At 37.6% G+C, this 24,988-nt stretch overlaps 2 protein-coding genes across 2 annotated transcripts; both read left to right on the top strand.

Moving 5' to 3' along the window:
* Window positions 1-7,699: 7,699 nt before the first annotated feature.
* On the top strand, window positions 7,700-12,551 carry LOC125491386. The gene is made up of 3 exons (XM_048633204.1): window positions 7,700-8,225; window positions 8,554-9,043; window positions 12,494-12,551. Exons 1-3 carry the CDS (start codon window positions 7,700-7,702, stop codon window positions 12,549-12,551), a joined length of 1,074 nt encoding a protein of 357 aa, XP_048489161.1.
* Window positions 12,552-17,965: 5,414 nt separating this feature from the next.
* LOC119692434 (fork head domain-containing protein FD4) lies at window positions 17,966-23,871 on the top strand. Its single transcript, XM_038113116.2, has 2 exons — window positions 17,966-18,752; window positions 23,538-23,871. The coding sequence occupies exon 1, from the start codon at window positions 18,006-18,008 to the stop codon at window positions 18,747-18,749; it is 744 nt and encodes a 247-aa protein (XP_037969044.2). The 5' UTR covers window positions 17,966-18,005; the 3' UTR covers window positions 18,750-18,752; window positions 23,538-23,871.
* The last annotated feature ends 1,117 nt before the right edge of the window (window positions 23,872-24,988 follow it).

Below are 24,988 nucleotides of genomic sequence, written 5' to 3' on the forward strand. Positions count from 1 at the left end.
TCCTATACTTACGCTAGCTAAATACGTTTGAAAAAAAATTGCAAAACACATTTCGTTGTATCATTGTGTTCCAGAGAGAGAGATTCATCACTGATTCAACCATTTTTTTTACAAATAATGGTTGATTCTTAAGATTACTCTACCACCATTTCACAAAGGCTCAATTACTGAGAAGAAGTTGTATAATGTATGTATATGTATAATACCTATATCATAGGTATAACACACTTTATATGCTTACAACTTACAATATGCATTTAGAGACTTCCTTTACGTATAAGTATTCGCTAGTTACAAACATTAAAAAGGTGATTAAACACAAAAAAACCTAATTGACAAACACGAAGAATTGCGGTAGACAATGTTTTTACGTCATTAATGAATTGTAACAAAAAAGCTATTCACACCTTTGGCGCGCTAACATGACAAATGCGGTCGAGCGGCGGCTCAAAGCTGCGCGCGCGCCGCGGGGGCCTACCCCCGCCCCCCGCCGTCCCCCGCCCCTGCCGCCACCGCCTAGGTATTAATTACCTATAACACCACCAACACCTTTTCGGAGATTATCGCACTTTTTGTGTGACTATCTGGAGATTGAGATAAGACGATAAAGTGTTATTATTTATTATAAATTGTTATTTAGGCGTTCAGCTGTACGATTATTGGTTGATGATTATAATTTTATGATAAATTCCATTGTGTTTTTTGTAAGATAATTCACAAATACAATGATAGGTACTAATTTTTCGTTTTGCCATTTCTATTTTTATTAGTCATCTACAACATCTGCAAGACCGACGCAAGAACTAAACTACTACTTATATAAAAGCTCGCTACTAAGCTCAACACATTTCACTTTCGAATTCGTTTCCCTGAGCGTAAACCTTTGCGTGTACTTTCGTTTGATAGGTTTAATTTAATTTTGCGGTGCGTTTAAAAGCTACAAGACTTGTGCCGCGGGCGACAACGCCATCTGTTGCGTGAACAAATTGTACGGAATAATGATAACTCTAGTTTATCAGCCAGCCGGGCCCATTGTGTTGGTAAAAAGGTCTCACCTCACTCGCTCGCGTAATTTTAGTTATTTATAACAAAATACACTCACGGGAAATTAAAAAGTTCCATTTGGAAAATGCCAACACAAAAGGACCCCAATTTTCTCAAACCATTAATAAAAAAATTAAACAAAATATTATGGTTTTTATTTGTTAATATCCTAATGCTCTGTTAAATGTACTTCAATATTGCAGAAGGCATCATAAAGCCAGCCTTTTCCGTATAAGAGTAATTTAGTGATTTTCGCAGTGGATCCTTTTCATTGCCCGTGAGTGTATATCATGTTCATTATGCCTCTTATTTTCATTTGATTTCACATAAAACTGATTTACCTATATTTAAATGACTAATGAATGAACAAAGCATAACATTCTGTGCTTTGTTCATTCATTAATCATGTAAATGTAGGTAAAGTTTAGTTTAACAGATGATTGTGCGAACAGTTAAACTATCTATTTAAAAAATAATATCATCAAATCCTTATAATCTGAGGTAGAGTCGGTTTTCACCGTGCTAACCAGTAATGAGTTTTTCTCACGCTATTCTCATTAACCGACAATCCCGTGAAGTTGCCACCGCGCGTTCTCTCTCGTAATTGATGCGGCTGAGTATGGTCAGACCCTCGGCGCAACTCTATCGGATAATGTGGCCATTGTGTTAGTAACGATCAAAACATCTATTGTAATCTAAGGGCTGTTTTGAATAGGAAAAGGTCAATCAGTGTATGAGTTTTGATTGCTATATACAAGCAACTCACATTGAGCGTCAAGAATGAATCCCCACCTGGTCACAATGTCCTTACTGCAACAGATCTGTGTTTGCTAGACTAAGCTTATCTAATAATACTAAGTAGATTTTTCAGTGCATAATAAAAACACATATTATATGATTGACAATGATACCATATTGTATTGCCAATTCTGTCCTTGCTCCAATGAGCTCCAGTGATATATCACCACCTCATGAGTCGTCATCCGCTTCGGCCTGACAACTGACTTGACAACATGTCTTATAAATAACAACAATAACAAATATTGTAATAACATAACTCTCCGACGCCAAAGACCTCGTCCCACGGATCCGATCACTCAACTTTGTATCTAATTACGATTTGCAAAAGAACCACTCTTCCTCTGCACTATGCGATAAGCACAATTCTTTAAATCCGAATGCTATGATATACGTGCGCCGCATTCGATCAACTTTGAACTATAATCGAAGGTATTTGGGTCCTATTCGATCTGGGTGTGGATGAAACGTAAAAATTTACGACAGCATTAAAGTTAAGTGGGAAATCCGAAAAGGAGTGTTAAACCGGCATCTCGCCAGATGGCGGCGGCTGTGATACAAACTCAATTATTTACACTCAATAAAAAGGAAATTATACGAGCATTAGAAAATGAGCTGCCAAACGGACATTCACACAAAAGAAACGTTAAATAAAATACAATACAAGATGTAGAATCTCCAGTCCCGTTGCTACGCCGTGCTACGTAACGTCGTAGCAAGTCGTAGCACCGCGTAGCAACTAACTTTTATATTTTATTTGATTTATAGTTATCATATATAAATTAAGGAGTTTAAGTACAATAATACCACTGGCTCTTACGGTGATGCAAAACATCGTGAGGAAAGCTGCACTCGTAGATTCTAGATGTGTATCCTAAGTGCATTGTACTTTTTCTAAAAACGGCGATATGGTTCGAAACCTATCACGTGAGTACAAATGTGCTGCGAAAAGTAGGTGGCTCGCTTGTGAGTCACCTCTGACTACACCTTCGGGGATTACAGTCGTGAGTGCATATATTTATATAGTTACTGCATAAGGCTTTTTGTGCAGCTTATATTTGCACAATAAGGCTATAATAGGCTTTTTCAATGAGAAGTTGTGACAGCCTTTTTTTAAACAAATGAACAACTTCTATTTCCCTAATACTATTCGGCAGATGGTTATATACTATGGGCGCCATTCCAAATATGCCTAAATATAGGTCTAAATCTAAGCGAGCTTAGTCAGTCTAGTAGATGGTGGCATATCTACTAGACTGACTAAGCTCGCTTAGATTTAGACCTCTACTCAATAGGTCTGCGGGATTCTGTAGTCCATTCACATGTAACCAGGTCAGATCTCCAGTAAGCTCATTTATTTCATTCACCCTATTTTGTACGAATTGTTTTAATAAGTGTGGAGACATAAAAATAAGATCAGTGCTGCGAGTCGCTCAACAGCTTTATATAATAAAAGCATATTTGGAATGGCGCCCATAGTATATAACCATCTGCCGAATAGTATTAGGGAAATAGAAGTTGTTCATTTGTTTAAAAAAAGGCTGTCACAACTTCTCATTGAAAAAGCCTATTATAGCCTTAGTGAATTTCTCCAAGACAAACTTTAGTTTCCTTCCTTGTGGCTGTGCCTAGGGTTCCTTATAAATTAATGTTAAATATGTACCCAGTGTGAATTGTAAGATAGCATTTATATTTTTTACTACTTAAGCCTAATTTCATGAATTGTATAAAAATTATATTGTTAATATTTTAAATTTTGCAAACCCTTTCGGGTAGAGTATAGCTAAGCAACCTTTAATATAATTATTATAACCTATGTAACCTATATTCAGCAAATAAATGCCTTTGACTTTGACTTTGACATTCGCAACCAACCAATTACGATAGTAGAATCGGTCCAACAATAAATGCGGTCGAATTTCAACCTTAGAACGTTTACAATTTTATGACATAATCTCGCACCTACTAACGCCCCGCATAACTCTAATCGTGGTATACTTAAACCTTTTAAGGGAGCTACCTTACTTTTAGCACAGAGTAGCTTCACCGTAACATCGGATAGGTCATCGTAGCTTCTAATGTAAGCACAAGAGCCGTATATATGCATCTTGAGATGCATCGGAAAAAATATGCAGTTCCGTGTGTTGAGTGTGCTCACTCCTTACATAACGAGGAACTCTCAATTCTACTAAAGTACTCAACGTCTGTATGAAACTGTTCCAAGTTTTAACTATGCTATCTGGTACGGCATCTTCCCAATCTATCTTACATAGCCACAATTTCTGAATGAGAATTTTGGAAATAATTACTGCTGGCGCTAATAAACCTAATGGGTCATAAATCTGTGATATAATCGATAACATGACTCGTTTAGTCAACCTAGGTGCATTCTCAACCTTTGTTGTGAAGTGCAGTTCATCTGTCGTGTTTAGCCAACCTAACCCTAGCGTTTTACTCTGAGTATGTTCTCCCATAAACATTTCAGTTGAACTATTTTCTGAAAATTTTGAATTAAAAGTCCATTTTCTAAGTATGAATCCGGCAGCTTCTAATACTTGATACGTTTTTTCGCAAATACTATGTAGCTGTTGATAATCATCACAACCGGTAAGTAAATCGTCTACCAGAAAGTCTTCATTGATGACGCGAGCGATGACGTCATCACCGCATTCCGACGCTAACTGACGTAAACAGCGCATACTCAGATAGGCCGCTGAGGCCGTCCCATAAGTCACGGTGTTCAATTGATAGGGAGGACTCCTAGGGGATCCTCCGGCGAGTCGCGCCAGACAATTAGCTGCAATGACCTTTGATCAGGTTGAATGAGAACCTGTCTATACATTTTCTCGATATCAGCACAAACGACGTATTTATACTGACGAAATCGCAATAATATAGAAAAGATATCGTTTTGTAACGCTGGACCTGAATACTGAATGTCATTAAGCGATTTTGAGGATTTTGTGGGCACCGAGGCATTAAAAACTACACGTAAACGAGTTGTGGAGCTACTCTCTTTAAATACCCCGTGGTGCGATAAAGTATAGTTAGGTAATTCGGGTTTATCTATACCTATACGTGTCATGTGACCTAACGACTCATATTCATTCATGAAATCGCAGTACATTTGTTTATACTCGGGCGAACGTTGTAGTTTACGCTCGAGCGACATGAACCTGCTTCGCGCCGTGCTGTATGAGTCACCGAGCGCGTCAGCTGATTCTTTCAGGGGAATCCTAACGCAGAACCTACCTGTTTCGTCGCGAGTAGTCGTGGTACAAAATAACTCTTCGCATTTTAGCTCATCTGCGGTGAGCTTTTTTGTTATAGGGACTTCTTCAATTTCCCAAAACTTTCTCATTTGCATATCTAACGAATCGTTATCTATCGTAGATGTAAAATGACAATGAACCTGTTGTTTATTTGATAGGTTCGTATTGTCAATGCGGCCTGAAATAAACCAACCTAATTTAGAGTTTTGTAAGTAAGGTCCGCTTTGTAATCGAATTCTTTCTCCTTCTAACAGTTCCCAAAACCTATCCGCGCCTATAAGTAGGTCGATCTCTGACGGAATGTTAAAGGTGGGATCTGCGAGCTGTATATTCTCCGGCATACATAAACTATCTACATCTATACCTACACTGGGCAGATTAGAAGTTATACAAGGCAATACGAGACATTGCAACATTGTATTGTAACTACACGATTTAGATCTCATAGCTATTTCGCATAGTTGACTCGAGTTAGTGACATGTTGTCCTACACCCGAAATTCGAACAGTGGACTGTATTAGGGGAAGCTTTAACTTTTTACTTAATTTCTCCGTTATAAAACTATGCTGACTGCCACTATCAAGGAGCGCTCGGGCTAGATGATATTCGTTGTTGACATCAGCTACTTCTATTAACGCGGTGGACAATAAGGTAGGTTGCAGACCTCTCAACTTGGTATGCAAACCAATATCGCACCTATTTTCTCTCGAATTAGGTTCAGATTGACTATGCAGTGCAGCTGAAATAGTGGGAATATTATTGTTATCGGCCGGCGAGGATGAATTCGCACGCACGACAGATAAACTACTACTACTATTAGCCTGATTATGTAACAAACCGTTATGTTTGTGATGACATAACTTGCACGAGCCATAAGTGCAGTCTGAAATTGAGTGACCCGACCGTAAACAGTTAGGACACAGGTTTTTATTCTCCACGAACTTAACCCTAACGTTAACGGGTAAATTCAAGAATAAAACACAAGTATACAACGCGTGATTACTCTGACACATTGCACAACTGCGAATTGTTTTCTCCGACTTGCTTTGAGTGTTAGACACATAACTATGCACTTGTTGATTGGGCTTATGTACCGCGTATTTTTTAGCATCAAAGTGATTATTACCGTGGGAAGATTTGTGTTCTTGTAATGATTTATTTTTATTGTGACTAACCGTTATCAGTTCGAGGGTGTCAGCCTTATTCTTTAAAAATAAAAGCAAATCACTTAGTTTTAGTGAAGAACTACTCGGCTGATCAGACCTAATGGAGCCTTTTTGACTTTCCCACTCTTTTTCTGTGGTTGGGTCTAACTTTGTTACGATTAGGTATATGATTAACGTATCCCATTGATCTACGGGTTCGCCTATTGTTTTTAACGCTCTTAAATTACGATTAACGGTATCTATCAGTTTTCTAATTTGTGAAGGTGACTCGGATTGAATACTTTGAGTATTAAACAACGATTTTACATGATTATGGATCAACAAACGGCTATTATGGAACCTATTCATTAGGAGGTCCCACGCGTGAGTGTAGTTGGCTGCAGTAAATTCTAGCGCACTGATAACCTGCAATGCACTCCCGCTTAGAGATGATCTCAAGTAATGGAATTTCTGAATCGCGTCTAGGTCATCCCGTTCATGTATCATGGTGTCATACGAGTTCCTAAATTCTAACCACTGATCATATGATCCGTTAAAGGTCGGTAGTTTAATCTCTGGTAACTTTACAGATGCTAATTTAGATGAAGTATTGCGAGTACACGTGGAGTTCGCCATGCTCTCATCAACTAACCTGCCCCCGGCGGCCGCTAACGCCCTAAAATATTGCTCCTCAAACTGTTCACGGTATTCTAATTGTTTTTCTAATTGATTCTGATCGGATAACCTCTCTATTTCGCACTGAATTTGGTTAAAGTTCTGATACAAAGACTCAATAGACTGCATTCGCAACTTTAATTCGGCCTTATCGGTGCTATTTAATTCGGTATCTTTTAAATTAATGAAATATTTATCGAATAAAGTTAACCGTGCCTTCATGGTACCTCGTTGTTTCTTGAGGTCGGCCATGCGGTCACCAGAATTTTCGCGAGATTGAGGAGAACGCGGAATTTTTAATGATTTAGCAGCACTATCAGACGATTTAGATTCACTGTCACTCATTTTGGGGGCTTAGTGGAAAGATGGAGTACTCACTTGGTGAAGATGCCACGCGGTGCGGTCACGAAACTGCCGATATTGCCGCCGATGCCGCGTGTCGCGATTTCACTGGAATTGAGATAAGCGCACGATTTATCACTGTAGGAGAGGAAGGAGGATGGTAAGGAAAGAAAGCCTGACCGTTTCTCGTGGTCCTCGAGTATCTGTATCCGGCGAAGAAGGTCCAAAAGAAGTTTGAAAGATAATTTAGAGAGCACTATTGTCTTAGATGAAAATGATTTAGAAGAAAATTGGAAGCGCCTGAAAGATAGTTTAGTAAATACGGCGGTGAAAGTATGTGGAGTGAATAAAAGAAGGAAGAGTGGTAAGAGGGAGCTTACATGGTGGGATGATGAATGCAAAAACGTAGTGAATGAAAAGAAAATGGCATGGTTGGATTTTTTGTCTAAAAAAGCCAACAACAGAATGCAAGGAAATCAGGGAATGGACGATGAAATGAAAGAGATTCGAGAAAAGTATGTTCTGCTAAAGAAAAAAGTAAAAGAAGTGATTGAAAGAAAGAAGAAGGCATTAAAAGATGAATATGACAGGAAATTCTCTGACAACTTTCGAGCGAACATTAAATTGTTCTGGAAGTTGGTAAGAAAGGCTCGAGGGAAGTCAGAGAATACAAATCTGGATGTGATAAGGGATGAAAATGGAGATGTTTTGAAAGATGAAAATAAAGTTCTTAAAAGATGGAAGGAATATTTTGAAAGTTTGTTTGAATGCACAGATTGTAGGACTAGTAGTGATGTAGAGGTAGAAAATGAAAGAAAAGTAGATGAGGAAAACAAGATAATTATGAAAGAAATTATGGAAGCATTAAAAAGAATGAAAGTTGGTAAATCGGCCGGGTATGATAGGGTATCTTTAGAGATGCTAAGAGCGGGAGGTGGAGTGGCTGCAAGTGAGCTTTACCAACTCTTCAATGAGTGCTGGCGTTGCGGTACGGTGCCACGCGACTGGTGCAGAGCGGTCATTGTTCCTTTGTATAAAGGAAAAGGCTCGCTCCAGACCTGCAACAGTTACCGCGGCATCAGCCTCTTAAGTATAGTTGGTAAATTGTATGCAAAAATATTTGATTGAAAGGGTAGTGAAAGAGACGGAAGAAAAGATCTGGGATGTGCAAGGTGGTTTTCGAAAGGGGATGGGATGTACGGATCAAGTCTTTTCTCTACGAAGCGTCACAGAAAAGGTCCTTGCAAAGCAGCAAAAGGTTTTTTGTGCCTTCGTAGATTTGGAAAAGGCTTATGATATAGTGAGGAGGAATGATTTATGGGAGACACTGTCCGTTTATGGAGTGGACAGTCACCTGACGCGGGCACTGGGGTCCCTTTATAGGGAGTCTAGCGCTTGTGTCAGGATAAACGGAGCATACACCGACTGGTTTGATATCCACAGGGGTGTTAGACAGGGATGTGTGGCTTCGCCTTGGCTGTTTAATCTGTTTATGGATAGTTGTCTCAAGGATATGAAAGATGATGAAAGAGGTTTAAGAATAGGAGAGTTACTTCTTAAGTGCTTGCTGTATGCTGACGATCAAGTCATACTTGCATCGTCGGTAGAACAGCTGCAACAACAAGTAACTCTCATGCATGAAAGTTTTAAAAGGAAAGGAATGAAAGTGAATGTTAGTAAGACGAAAGTGATGGTGTTTGAAAGAGATGAAGAGGTAACTGAATGTGAGATCACGATCGAGAACGAAAGAGTGGAGCAAGTGAATGAGTTTGTATATCTGGGTAGTCTGTTTACGAGGGATGGGAAATGTGAGGGGGATATTGAAAGAAGAGTGAAAGCGGGAAATAAAGTGAATGGGGCCTTGCACTATTTCATGAGGAGTCAAAGCGTGTCTCAAAAGGCTCGTTTGGCTGTTCATGGGGGAGTGTTGGTCCCTACGCTAATGTATGGAAGTGAAAGCTGGGTCTGGCAGAAGAAGAATGAAAGTAGGGTAAATGCTGTTGAGATGCGCTCTCTAAGAAGTATGTGTGGACTGAAACTGAATGATAGGATAAGGAATAGTATTATAAGAGAGCGAGTTGGAGTAAAAGAAGACGTAGTGACCAAAATTGAAAAAGGAATGTTGAGATGGTTTGGTCACATTGAAAGGATGGATGAAAGAAGACTGACGAAAGAAATTTACTGTGCAGAGATGAATGGTTGTGTCGGTAGAGGACGTCCTAGGCGAAAGTATGTCGACCAGATAGGCGACATACTCAAGAAGAGCCAAATTAGGAGTTTCCGAAACCGACGTGCGTGTATGAAGAGACTAATGAATGTTGAGGAAGCGAAAGAAGTATGTCAGGATCGTGGCACGTGGAGATCCATAGTCTCTGCCTACCCCTCTGGGAGACAGGCGTGAGTATATGTATGTATGTATATTTGCACAAAAAGCCTACAATATTTTAAGCTACAAAATTAAATGGTTATTTAATTCGTACAATCTGCCGCATAGATATCTAACACCCTCCTGATTAGGCAGCATTCTACATGTTATTAATGGCATTTGAATGTTACATATAATAACATGTATAATGTTATCATTAACAAAAAGATTATATTTACTGTATATTTTCTGAATCGTGTAAGAGATTTGGGCAAAGTAAACCAAAACATTCATTTTTTTATAATGAAATGCTTATTTATATATATCTAACATATATAAGTACCTACTAGTCTAACATATATAAGTACCTTCTAGTTTTAGCTTAACTATAAATAGTAGATAGTACCTACTTTCCAAAATTTGTGGCTTCATTACTTTGAATAGATTATTATTAATTATTTACTGAAGTTGCATTATATATATCGGCATGATTCCGTCAGCCTGTGGGGAATCCAGCATTGGTCGCGTTTTTTAGTAATAAGTATAATTAACTACATTCAAACTATAAAGTCCTGATATCAAAGAGTGCTATTTTACTAAGACTTTTTATGATCATCAGTTATTTACTTACTATTACATACATTTTAAAAATAAAATAAGGATTGATTATGGATTTTTCTTAAACAATTAGTTGGATCCACTAGCGTTTTCACGACTTTGTAGATGGACTGTAAGTAACATTGAGTAGTTAGAATTTTAAGTTCTCATTTTGAGTGAATGTTTTTTATAATGTTCTTATGAGAAATAAAGTATCTTAAACCTTATTTAACTATCTACAGGTTTTGCAACACCGCGAACGTATACATATAGGTATGTATGTCTATCAGTATTTAGATAGATAGATAAGTTATTTAATTACTTAACACAGCACATATACATGTTAAACAGCAAGATTTCTAACATTAAGTTTAAGATTACATACACACAAAACATTATACATATTACTTCAACATACACACATTATTTCAACGCAGTGTAACCGTGTAGCCCCAGCTTAGTATTAAACCATAAAAATATTAATTTGGAACAGCAATCCCTTGTTATGTTAATTATTAAAAAATATGTAACTTGACTGAAGGTAATTTATAAGTATAATCTTTATACATTTTATACTTATTTATCTTGAGAAAAAAATGGCTTATACTCTATGGTCAGTTGATCACGCCAAATGTAACAAATGGGCACAAATACTCTCAGGTAGACGTAAATATTTGTGGACCATTTGTAGAATTCACACTTAATAACGTTGTTTTTTTTAATCGCGGCGAACATCAAAGCTTTGTTACCGCAGATCTAGTAATGATACGAGCTGATTTGGGACGGCGTGTGATTTGGGAACAGGTGTCAGAACAAAATAATACAGCAATGCGATTATGAAGGCAAAAAAATATGTTATAGGGGTAGTTAAGTATTATGCCATAGTTCTGTGGTGTGCATTTTAGCTTTGCATCATTTTGTGTAAACATATTCACAGTCAAGTCAAGAATATATCTGAAGTAGCATAGTAGCTACCTACCTAACGAAATTTTAATGTAACATTCATTTATAATAGGTTTTATTTCTATACAATACGAAACTCGTGTACAATTGCTTTACCAAGAGAAGAAATTACATACAAAAATACCCTCAGTTTTGGAGGAGGCCGATCTTTTACATGGACTATTGTTAGTATTTGTTAGTTTGTATTGTATGTGTACTGTCAGTTTCATAAGTAGCTTTACACTTTTGTAGCTAGCCAAAGTAGGTAATAAAACAGGAATCATTGTCTAGCTAGCTGAATCGAGGTATGCCTATACCTGATTGATATACCTATATGATTCCTGTGACGTTATGAATAGTGAATACGTTTTGAGTTTTACGGGTTTAAAGATATCCCATAATGATATTCTAGAGATTCTGTCTTTCGACTTATTGTATGAGTCGCGTCCAATGAAATGAAATTAATAGACATACCTATGGAGATTTCGCAATAGTAATTATGTGAAATTCGGAAAATTGTGAAATGTATAGGAAAAATTTATATAACTGGATATAACCATTCAAACATTGACAGTGTGTAAGTTTGACAAGGTACAAAAGTGCAAAGCTACTAAAAAGCTGGCCGTACTTGAAAACTGCTGAGTAATACTTAATCATCTTTGCTTGACCACATTTTTCGATGATTTTTTGAATATTTTTTTCTGAAAATCGTAGTCTAAGTATATTGTAGTTGAAAGGTTGAAACACTCATCTTTGGAGTCCAGAGTTACTACCCTAGTCCCGGACTTACCATACAACATACCTACTTACTCCAATCAGTGAGAATTATGTTCTCACAAATACACTCACGGGCAATGAAAAAGTTCCACTCACAAAATGCCGACACCAAACGACCCCAATTTTTTAAAACATTTCATTTAAAATTTTAACAAATTATTACCGTTTTTAGATGGCAATACCCTGAAGCTCTGATAAGTGTATTTCAATGTTGCAGAAGTCGTCATTAAGTTAGCCTTTTCCGTTTAGGAATAAGTTGGTGCTTTTCTCAGTGGATCCTTTTCATTGCCCGTGAGTGTATTACTAATAAATAATTCATGCTTGTATGATATGTGATATCCAAAATTACAGTTAAAAACTTAAAACAGATACAGTTTTCATGTTTTTTTTTTCAAAATGACAACAAAGCCAATGTTAAAATAAAAAATCAAATGCATAAAAACCTTTTAATCATTTTTAAATGTAAGAACGAATCGCACATTGGTAAGTAAAAGTAAAACACAATTGTAAATCATTAATTGTACGCATTTATCCAGGACCCTACTCATCATGCCCAGGGTTCACGTGGGGTGCCTCCTCAGCTATAAATATTGAATTTTACAATTGGATAACGTGCGTGAACCGTGACGTGTTGGAAAACGGAGCGCTCCCCGTGACGAAACGGACACAAAACGTTGTGTAATTGCGACTTTCATACATTACGTACACATTTTGTATTATTGAAAGTGTTCTGGTTGCTGCTATACTTTATTGTGACTTTAAAAAATGTAACGGTTCCGTTTTCAGGGTGATTCATGATCAAAAATGGGGTCAAAACGATTTGTTATATCTGTGGTAAATGTTTTGCTGTTTTTTTTGCGACATACATTAGACAACAATGTACTTTTCCATGCTATACTATTACTGTACTTAGTATTTTTTAAATTTATACCGGGTGATTGGAAAGTCGATGTATTCCTTTAAATGGGTTATAGACGAAGGCATTTCCAGTCGATTAAACCCCATAATGCATTATCCGAAAGTCAACCATTTTTTGAGTTATTTAAATTTCAAGTTTTTTTAGGTTTTTTCCAAAATGTATGTTTTAAAACAATTTTTTTAAAATAATAACCATTTTTTTTAATACCTTTTTGATTGTTTTGGATTAGTGACACCTTAGCCAACTAATTATAATCATAAAATGCACAAAATTTAACTTAATTTAGACACAGTGCTTCAAAATAGATGAAACATTAAGAAAATGTTACAAAAGGTAAAAACAAAAATGCTGAATTAAAAAAGAATTTAATCCGAAAAAAATTCAGGCACTACAGCTTAAAAACATAGTCAATTTATAAGCTTTAAAATGACATATGCCAATCTAAAATCGATTAAGGTATGACCAAGATATAGCCAAAACAACCTCATAGGCGGACAAATCTCAGTAGGGAAACGAACAAGATTTGTTCCAATTTTAAGGTAAAAGCTCTTATAACTGGACTTTGTAGAGCTCTGAACCGTTTACTAATTATTGTTTTACGATAGCACGGTTCCTCAGAAGTGTCCGTAGTCGAGCTGGCTTCAGTGATCGTAACTGATCACCGAGGTTAAGCTACAACTGGCACGGTCAGCCATTGGATGGGTGACCGTGATGATAATGACGCTTCCGTGCTTCGGACGGCACGTTAGGCCGTGGGACCCGGTTGCTGCTTCAGCAGCAGTCGTTAAGTCTAGTCAGAGGCCTTCAGGCGGCTCGAAAACATCTGATAGTCGGGTTGCCCACTTACCCAACAACTCTCTCAGCACAAGCTTGCTTGTGTTGGGGTCCACAAACCCGCACTAGGCCAGCGTGGTGGACTATGCCTAAACGCTTCCTTCATTGGAAGGAGACCCGTGCCCCAGCAGTGGGGCCGTGATGGGTCGATGATAATGATGATAATGACGGTTCCTCAAAAGCACAGATCGACGATAAGGGTGCTTCACCGAAATAATGCTTGTCCGATAACACGGTTAGCCTAAAGTACTTTTCAGTAGGTTCAGAGCTCTACAAAGTCTAGTTACGAGTATAGGAGTTTTTACCTTAAAATTGGAACAAATCTTGTTCGTTTCCATACTGAGATTTGTCCGCTTATGTGGTTGTTTTGGCTATATCTTGGTCATACCTTAATCGATTTTAGATTGGCATATGTCATTTTAAAGCTTATAAATTGTCAATTTTTTTAAGCTGTAGTGCCTGAATTTTTTTCAGATAAGATTCTTTTTTAATTCAGCATTTTTGTTTTCACCTTTCGTAACATTTTCTTAATGTTTCAACTATTTTGAAGCACTGTGTCTAAATTAAGTTAAATTTAGCGCATTTAATGATTATAATTAGTAGGCTAAGGTGTTACTAATCCAAAACAATCAAAAAAGTATTAAAAAAATTGTTATTTTAAAATTTTTGTTTTAAAACATAAATTTTGGCAAAAACCTAAAAAAACTTAAAACTTAAATAACTCAGAAATGGTTGACTTTCGGATAATGCATTATGGGGTTCAATCGACTGGAAATGCCATCGTCTATTACCCATTTAAAGGAATACATCGACTTACCAATCACCCTGTATAGATAGCTACTGATAGTCCTAATTAGTGTTGCCCAAATGCAAGAACAAGACGAGACTTAGCCAGTCTTGGTCTTGGTCTTGCGCCAATACACCTGGTCTTGGTCTTGGTCTTGGTCTTGCGCCAATACACCTGGTCTTGGTCTTGGTCTTGGTCTTGCGCTCTCAGTCTTGGTCTTGGTCTTGGTCTTGCAGCAAGAGTCTTGCAAGTCTTGCAATTACCTATTAGTCTATTACTATTTATTAAAGTTTACTTTTTGATTTTAATAGATATTTTTATTCGCTATGTTTATGGTATTAGTCGTAATGCGCATAGGTCCAGTTTTTCATATTCTTTGATACAGTTTTTTGCGTCTCATAGAATTCCTAAGCGTACCTACCTATACACTGAACTGTTACACCTAACTACTCAGTAAAATAGCGCTAAGTCCTAGCTGCAAGACGCAAGAGTCTTGCAGGCTATGTCTTGTTCTTGCTCAAGTCTTGCACAGTCAGGTCTTGGTCTTGGTCTTGCTAAAAATACGCGGTCTTGTTCTTGGTCTTGGTCTTGCAAAAACGCAAGAACAAGACCAGGACTGCAAGACCAAGACTGAATTTGGGCAACACTAGTCCTAATAGAAAAGAGACAGCTGGCTAATTCTCTTTTTTAACAAAATATTCAATTCAAAGATGCAACTTGTAAATTATCATTTTCCATTTAGGCCTCATACGCACGCGAATCTCCGCATAACCATTTAAATAGAACTCAATAATTTAAACCTAAATAAAATCTTTGGATCAATTTGTGTTAATTTTTAGATGTAGAGCCTTAAATGGAAATTGCTTTTCTTGCAGTATAAAGTACCCTCAAAACTGTCGTGTAAGGTGTGTGCTCATTTCAACTGTCAATATACTAATTTTACCATCATGATAACGTCAGTTAACGAAACTTGACAGTAGAATACAGCACTGTGATTGGCTAAATTAAATTTGAGAAGGACTTCCATTATTCAAGTCGGATATTGGGCACAAGATACTAACCTAATACAAGAGAATCAACTTATTTTTCCATAGATATCTCTACAAAATGTTTGACTACAACTTCTGAATAATATTATACTATGTGCTTCTGAAATAATGACGTAATATAAATGCCTGGCTTATAATCCACATAAATATTATATTATCATTCTTTACCTTAAAACCCACCATTAAGTTATAACAATAACTGGCCCTTATTAGTATCCAACCTCTAGTACAAGAATAGGGTGCACGCATTTGGCATAAGAAGCAGAAAAATGTCCCGTACCATGTAGCTCTAAGTATTACTTTAATATCCCTAAATTACATAGTAGGGGGTTAAGTGACGCTTCTGTCGCAAAATGTGGCCGTGTAGACGCGAGATTGAATTTAATGGGCCTATTGAAGGTGCCGGCCGCTCGGTGCTGTACGGACATCTCAGGCCACGGAAGGAATAGACATTGCATCGCAAATATCGCAATTCGAAAACTAAAGTTCTGTACCTATGTAAGAATTTATTAATTCCTAGGTTACCTATGTATTTAGGTAGCCTTAGTAGGCACCTATCTGCTAAATGACATCCTTATGTATGTTTTTTTAACGTTTGTAACAAATGGATAAACCTGTTTTTGAAAAACTTAATTGTAATTTTTGTAAAATATATAAAAATTTCTGTAAAACGACCCATAAGGCCTTAAATCCAGAACCTCCTGGTCCCTATTTTAGAGATGCCCTGTCTATTTCTTCCCTGGTCTGAGCGGCATACGTGGAAAGACTGCAGAGCGGCGAGTTTAAGCTGAACTACAGCGCGATGCCTTGTGAATCTCATGAACTGAAGATGCCGCAAATTGTTAGTGTGGACTTGTGGAGGCTTTGAGGGCTGTACCAACCCGTTTAGACGCGCCTGCTTGCCGACGTATTATAAAGTTTAGTGTGGGATAAAGGTATCGGGGTATAAGGATAGGTATTGGGATGGCGACTACTACCGGTTAAAGTTTCTTTAAGAATTTAACCGAAGTTAACCAATTAAACATATAATTATTTATTCTAAAGATTAAGCCGTTCCTATATAGCAAATTATCAGTATAAAGGGAAGATTTTACAACTGAAATTGATCTCTGAGTGATTGTAACTTTCACGGTAGACATAGAATTAGACAGAAGGAGCGTTGATTTTGTAGCAGTTACAGTCCAACTACATATAAAGTCATGATAATAAAGAGTGCGATTTTGCCAAGAGTTTTTGTAATTGTAAGTTATTTACTTAAATTTACATGCTTAAAAAATAATAACGATTGATATTGGCTTTTAGATGGATTTTTGCTTAAATAAAAATAATAGTTCGATTAAATACGGTCTTTATCAATTTACTTAGGATTCACTTCCGTTTTCAGGACTTTATAGTTTTACTGTAGAGGTGCATATATTCTACATGACTCTCTACACATGATCATTTTCCTCGTAATCCCTATTGTTTATGCCCTAACGACTTGATTTTAATGTTTCCACTTTCTTCCGTCACCCGTAAGTACAGTAGGTATGTTAAATGAAAAGTTAAATAGATTCTTCTTTTTTTCTGTAATAATAATATATAAAGAATGCGATGGGTTTTATCACCAAAATTTATATTGTACTGTATTGTAATTCTATCTAACTACCAATCTGGTGTACTTATGTCTCTAAAGCTGTGCTGTAGGTTTTGCTTGTGAAACAAGATCATATCCTTTAAAATTTTGCGTATAACTTGACAATATGTAGAGTAAACCTAGGGAAAGCGTTTAGTCAGCGAGTGGTAATGATAGAGCTATCTTTCATCACTCGCGCCGCACCTACTCAGTTCCGTGGCTAGAGCCGCGAGTGCCACAAGCGAGTACTTCACTTAACCATATCGTGAGCTATAGATCACGCTGATCCGCGCGCGCGCATGTCTGCGGGCGGCGGCGGCGGCGGCTGTCGGCGGCGCGGCTGATAACGAAGGCGCTATCACGTGGAAATTCTGGCGACATAATTATTATAGACACTAAACATAGGTATATCCACATCGTAATATTCTAATAGCTCCTCCATTATAACATGTATGATAATTACCAAAATTAATTTAAATCAATTTACCTCCAAAAAGAACCCGCCATCATTGATTTGAAGACACCGCCTACACACAAAATTCATCTCGCAGGCAATGCCGATCGACTATCTCATAGTACCAATAAGTGCCTACCCACTTCTTTAATCATTGCAATTTCAAAACAAGCTCAAAAGCGTTTTCGATGTCGAATAAATTTTGTATAATGTAAACGTGATAACAATTTAAATTCTTCTGTAACGGGTCCATAGCCGACAAAAACAACAAACAAACAGCTCGACCCGCGATTGGCTGAGCTCGGCGGTGGGCGGGGCCGGGCGGGCGCGGCGGCGGCGCGCGGTCGCTCGCCCAGTGCCAGTCACTGTGCGCGGGGAGCGAGACGTGCCATGCCGCGCCCGACCAGGGAGTCCTACGGCGACCAGAAACCACCCTTCTCCTACATCGCGCTCACCGCCATGGCCATCTGGAGCTCGCCGGAGCGCATGCTGCCGCTGTCGGAGATCTACCGGTTCATCACGGACCGGTTCCCGTACTACCGGCGCAACACGCAGCGCTGGCAGAACTCGCTGCGCCACAACCTGTCGTTTAACGACTGCTTCGTGAAGGTGCCGCGGCGCCCCGACCGGCCCGGCAAGGGCGCCTACTGGACGCTGCACCCGCAGGCCTTCGACATGTTCGAGAACGGCTCGCTGCTGCGCCGCAGGAAGAGGTTCAAGCTGCACAAGGGGGATAAGGATAGTCTGAACGCGGAGTTGCAGGCGCTGGCGAGCTTCAACAGGGCGTTCCTGGCGCGGCAGGCGGGGGGCAGCCTGCAGGGCGGCATGTTCGCGGCGCCGGCGTGCGCGCGGCTGAGCCCGGAGCCGGCAGAGGCGCGCGACACGGCGGCGCTGCTGCCGGCGGGCGCGCGGCCGCGGCGGGACTTCACCATCGCCGCGCTGCTGCAGCCGGAGCCGCGCCGCTCGCCGTCCCCCCCTCCCCCGCCGCCCCCTCACCCGCTGCCGCCCCCGCACTACCTGCTGGCGGCGCAGCGCTACCACGCGGAGCTGCTGGCGGGGCTTCAGCAGACCTGCCTGCCGCCGCTCTGGACCTGGCGGGACACGCAGTTCTCACACTACACGCTTAATTCATGAGTGGTGAGTTCGAGTTCCTTCCAGGCTATCATTCCGTTAAGCTTCTGACTACTTTAGGCCATTAATTGAAGCTTACACAAATCTAAGAGGAAAATAACAGTTTTGAATTGGTTTCGAACTTACGTTTAGGGATGAGAATGAGCCCTGTATACGTTCTGGGATGTCTAGAGAATATTTAATTTTCTATCGAATTTGTCGCAACTGACTCTATCAAATTTGGCCTAGCCGTTTGGTCGTGGATTACCGATTTTTGCGATGCATCCCGGCTTGCTGACTTCGACATAAAGAGCGCGAACCTTTAAGGGCTCTTAGTTCTTTGGATAAAACCTATTTCAGTTTCCGTCGGCGAACCACAATGGTCCCCATTTTGCCTCATTATCTGAGTAATAAAAAAATAAATAAAAAAAATAAAAAGAAATTTTATTGCACAAAAAACAGTTTAGGTACACACATTTTCCGTTAGGTACATTAAATTTTACACTATAATTTGCACATGTCTTATTTAAGTTATAATCTTAGTTAATAAAGTGGTCCCCAAACTAGGCTTTGCCCGTATCTTGGGGTACCATAATGTAATCAAAAACAGTTTAAAATAAGAAATTTCAAATAGAAATGAACAATTTAAACTTAAAAAAAAAAAAAAAAAAATTAACAAAAATTAAAAATAAATTATGTCTCTTTTGCTCAAACAACAACATAACAATATCTTAATCTAAAATACTTTCTGTGGTGAAGTAATCTAACTGTAGGAGACAATCTTTTAATTTAATTTTAGCCTCACGAACAGACATATCTTTCATATTGCAGTAGTGTAACATACCATTATATATATGTGATCTTATATAAGCTCCAAACCTTTGACCAAAGGAAGTGTTAACGTAAAGAGATGGTATTTTGAACACACGTTTTTTGCATAATTGATCGTAGAGATCAGAAGTTAGTACTTTTTTGTGGGTGGAGAGACAGAGCCTGAGAATGAATAGTTGACGGATGGTTAGGACTTTAGCTTCTTTGTAAAGAGTTTGGGTAGGGAATCTGAAATTTTTCTTGTGCATAACTTTTAAAACTTTTTAAATTTTTCTTGTGCATAACTTTTAAAACTCATAACTTTTAATGGAGAAATCATTATGTGCCTTTGTTCTAACACCATTGGCCAACATTCAATCACGATTTTTAACCTTCTAATTATTATATAATATGTACCTACTACATAAGCAAATCAAAAGGCTATTGAAAAATGACAATAATGTAACCATGAATAACGAAACAAATATCATAATGGCGGACAGACTCGTGTTATCTCGCTCTATCTAGATAATCTCTTCTCTCTCCCACTTTCATAGTCTCCATTTTCATATTAATTCATTATTGACGTGAGTTATAGATATTGAAAGGAGACAAATCTCAGTTTCACATACGGGTAAATCAAGCCTAAGCCTAAAGTGTGAAGTTAAATCCCACAATGGCCGGAATTAATTGTAGCGCTCCATATCATAGTTCAGCTGTGAAACCGGTAAATATAGGTACTCTTAATTTCCAATGAACCGATTTTTCAAAATTCATTTTTTTTAAGTTTACTTGTAAAAAATTGTAAAGTTCTTCATACATGCTTCAATAGGGCTAAATTAGCCAGATATTATGTGATGGAACTTGGTATACTTATAATGTATTTCACAAATCGATGTCAGAGATTTCGCATAAACAATTATTTACATTTACAACCATTACCTTCTTTCACAGATACCTGTTTATTGTTTAACACTTTAAAGATTTAAAATCTGTGAGATAGAGGTATAGTAGACACATAGGTTTACTGCGATATACGTATTATTTGTGTTGAATTTTCCATGAAAGTTTTCTACATGTAATATTTACCTACTTACGTATAGAATAAGGGAATACATTTTGTTATCGTCATTCCTATTACAGGATGTACAGGGTGTAAAAAAGGGTATACTAAGCTGAAACATACGGTATGCAACGTGGTATATCTAAGCTCGAAAATGAAATTAGAATGCAAAAATTCGCGAAAAAAAAACATTGATTCTCCGTAGAAACCTTTTTGATCACGTGACTTTTTACTGTTTACATTTACACAACACCCTGTATATGCTCCCTAAAATTAAACCCAGAACATCATCTTCTGATGGAGCACAACTACTGATAAACATACCCTGCGAAGAACACTAGATTATACCTCTACGACGAATGGAGGAGTTGACTTCGAACACTAGGGTGCGTCTGAATGCCTGGTATGATTACAACATAGTTTTATTACTTCTATGGGTCAGAAGTTGTTCAAGTCAAAAATACACCATTCTGCACATCTTGATTCTAGCAGATGTGTACCCTAAGTGCATTGTACTTACTCATTAAAAATGGCGATACAGCTCGCAACCTATCACCTGAGCACAAAATGCACAGCGAAAAGCGGGTGCGATCCTTCAGGGATTACAGTCGTGAGCATAATGCTTATATCCTAATTTGGGTGTATTTTATTAGAAGCTTGTCCACCAATAGTTGATGTCATAAAAATTTGAATTATTTCAATTGTTTTTAGAACTTAAAGTAAGATAGAGATATTATTCACTTTACCATATACAGGGTGGCGCAATAGAACAAACATATAGAATCGTATGGATTTTACGTTGGCTAGGCCGGTCAATTGAATTTTAGTGACTACTAGTTATTTTGACGAAAGGAGTCAAATATTTTAAATGTACGTACATCGTTACAAGGTGATCATATTGATCTAGACATGGGGTACAGCAAATTTATTGGATCTCCATATGCTCATTGAATTAAAATATGCGTAACATGGAATGAAAGACCGATTTAACTTAAATTACGATAAAAGGTCGTCTAGGAACATCTAGGACCGAAGTCAATATGGAGAGTATTACGCAGTCTTTAAGAGAAAATCCACAAATGTAGGTATACGATGACTTATCGCGTTGAATATCTTACCGAAATTAAAGCATGGATTTTAAACTACACCTATGCAAGCTGCAATAGGCTACTTGACTCATATCAAATTCAAGACAATAAATGGAAATTTATTGCAGTATTGAATTTACGAAACCAAAATATATTGATTTCGGCTAATTAAACTCCAGGATGGTTGCATAATTTCAATTTAAAATTTATTATTTTGAACCCTGAAAACGCTATCGCCGGCCATGTTGTGACGTCAGCTGCCTCGTGCTGTGTCAAGAGTTTCAAGTGTAGTGGTATCTGCAACTGTAATAAATGAATAATTTCCTTTCTTCTGGCGTCACATCAGTCCACACCATAAATTATTTTAAAACAAATATGGATGTTTATGAAAAGTAAAACGTTAAAATTAAGTTTTGTGATTTTCTAGATTCCATAAAATATGAGTGTATTTTATTTGGTCTAATAGAGCAATTGCCAATCATATGAGAACTTCTTTAAAAAAGGGTCAAGTAGCCTACTAACACATGAATTGAAAGATTCCGACATTTTCAGAGATAGGCAAGCATGTGGTGGTGCAAAAATTAAAAAAAATAAAAACCGGCCAAGTGCGAGTCGGGCTCGCGCACAAAGGGTTCCGTAGCAGCAAATATAATAAACTTTAAATCAACCTATCTCAAAAACTATAAGAGATACTTTGATCAAACCAAAAATCGTTGAAAGAGTTAATTAGCATGCATCACCTCTATTTTTTTTAGAATTTTATACCCCGTAGTTATAAAAATAGAGGGGGGGGACATACTTTTTACGACTTTGAGAGCTGATATCTCAAAAACCGTTCACTTTAAGAAAAATGTTTTTTAGAAAACTTTATATCATTTTAAAAGACCTTTCCATTGATACCCCACACGGGTATGTACATCGAAAAAAAAAATTTCATCCCTCAGTTACATGTATGGGGGGCCCCACCCCCAATTCTTTTTTTTACTATTTAGTGTCATATTTTTGTAGCGGTTCATACAACACATATTCCCATCAAATTTCATCACTGTAGTACTTATAGTTTCCGAGTAAATCGGCTGTGACAGACGGACAGACGGACAGACGGACAGACGGACATGACGAAACTATAAGGGTTCCGTTTTTGCCATTTTGGCTACGGAACCCTAAAAACGAGTTTTATAAATTTTATTTCTCTAATGAGGCCTATTTACCATACATATCAAGATGAACATAAACTTTTAAAATGATCGTTTCCATAATGCTTAGTCCTGAAATGACGATATGAGCAGATTGGGCAGCAATCTCTGGCAGAATCACATAATTAAACATTCTTTTCTTTGCCAATTCGCAAAAAAAATACATTAAAATTTTTGCTGAGAGGAGTGCCATCGAGGAGGAGGTCGTTATTTATATGACATTATATTTTTAAATAAATAACATTTATCACTCTTCGGCGCAAAACGCCACCTTGTATTGTCCAGAATAACTTTTTTATAGAATTTATTAAGGGTACTTGCAAATTTTTCTATACCGATACTGTGATTGCGGTTTTGGGTGAGTGTAATGCAATGACTAGGCAAATACACAATACACATCCAGAATCTATTTGAGCAGGTCATCTTAACTTACCGTATGTCACACCAGGATTCGAATACATGAACATGAAACAGAAACCTAGTTTTTAGGTCTTACTCGTTACGCCTACGCCATGCTTGACTATATTTTTGTTTCTTCTATCTTTGTTCACGAAAAATAGAAAAAACTTATATTTACTAAAGTACTACTAAAAAACTAAAACTAAAACTACTTAAAACTTTATTTAAGAACTAATAATGTGTTTTTTGCCCACAGGTATGTCTCCGATGTAAATAAAGAAACGAATGCGAAAGGTAGCTTTAGTTGTAAAATTCATTCTTGAGACATCTATAAACATTAAGTAGTCTACAAAACATAATTTTATAAAAATGCCTTGGTACGATTTTTTACAAAACTGAAGACAAATGGACATTTCACAATACTTTAATGGAAAGTGATTTGATACTGTAGATGTACGTATATTTTTTTGTTTTACGTAGGTAGATACTTAGTACAAGAAGAACAGGTACAATCAGCAAAAGAGATATAGGCCACCCCCGCGCAATCACTTTAATTGTTTCATACACTGACGAGTGACGGATAATAAATGTATAGTGCCACAATCTTATCTGTTCCGGTGGTCAAAATGTGCAACTAACGAGACGTCATTGTCAAACGTCATTTCATACTCTGTGCGTTATTTGAGTTGTCAATTTCAATTGTTGTTATTTAATTTGTTTTGTGATTTTCTGGGTGAAATACTACCAAAAGCGCTGTAATGTAATGCAAGAAAAGTAGTACTATATATATTGGCTTTTATGCAGGAAGAATAACGTATTCAGGCGCCTTTAATTTCGTTTGAAAAATTGGAAGAACGACTTGCAGCGGCTACAGGTTAGTGTTGCCAAATATGACGAATAATTTTACCCATATACTCCATGTTATTTTATGTAATATTTTCCAGAGAGGCCCGTGCCCCAGCAGTGGGGACGGGATGAGTCGTGATGATACTCGTGATGAAAATTATATAATCTTTATTTTTCTTTGATTACAGGTGTGATGACATGACATGATACTTTAAATCTTAGGCAGTATACCAAGAAGAATTTCGCGCACCTGCAGCGATTTTAGACGAAATAATGATGATTTATGACATGTAATTGTTTTCCCAACCAATCAAGAGTTGGCTGAAAGAAATTGCTTTTTGGCAATTAGCCTTTGGAAGGAGACCCGTGCCCCAACAGTGCGGACGTGATGGGTCAAGATGATGATGATGATAATGTATTAGCCTTTGCACACTGTCTGAATTTATTTTAATTGTATGCTATTGTTTCTTGTTACTTTAGAAAATGTAAAATAAAGTGTTCAAAAATAATAATAATAATAATACTTAATTAATTGTTTTTATTAAGTCTATCTATCTCGTTATTCCCACGACCCACATATATTACCTATACCATTGTAATCTAGATTTAATCTCCTATATCAGAAGCAGAACATAATCAGAACTACACTGAAACAAATGTCGTTTGATATATTATATCCACTTTCATTTACTATCGACCCTATATTTTGATTTATCTATAGTAGTTACTATGCATTGTCGTTTAAACCAGAAATAGGCAAAATTTAATCGAAAGCAACACTGGATTCGATCACAGCGATGTCGCCACCGGAACAGATAAGATTGTGGCACTATACGTGACATGAAAAATAATTAACCTTTA

The sequence above is a fragment of the Plutella xylostella genome, chromosome 5 (assembly GCF_932276165.1).
Source record: "Plutella xylostella chromosome 5, ilPluXylo3.1, whole genome shotgun sequence".
Taxonomy (NCBI): Eukaryota; Metazoa; Arthropoda; class Insecta; order Lepidoptera; family Plutellidae; genus Plutella; species Plutella xylostella.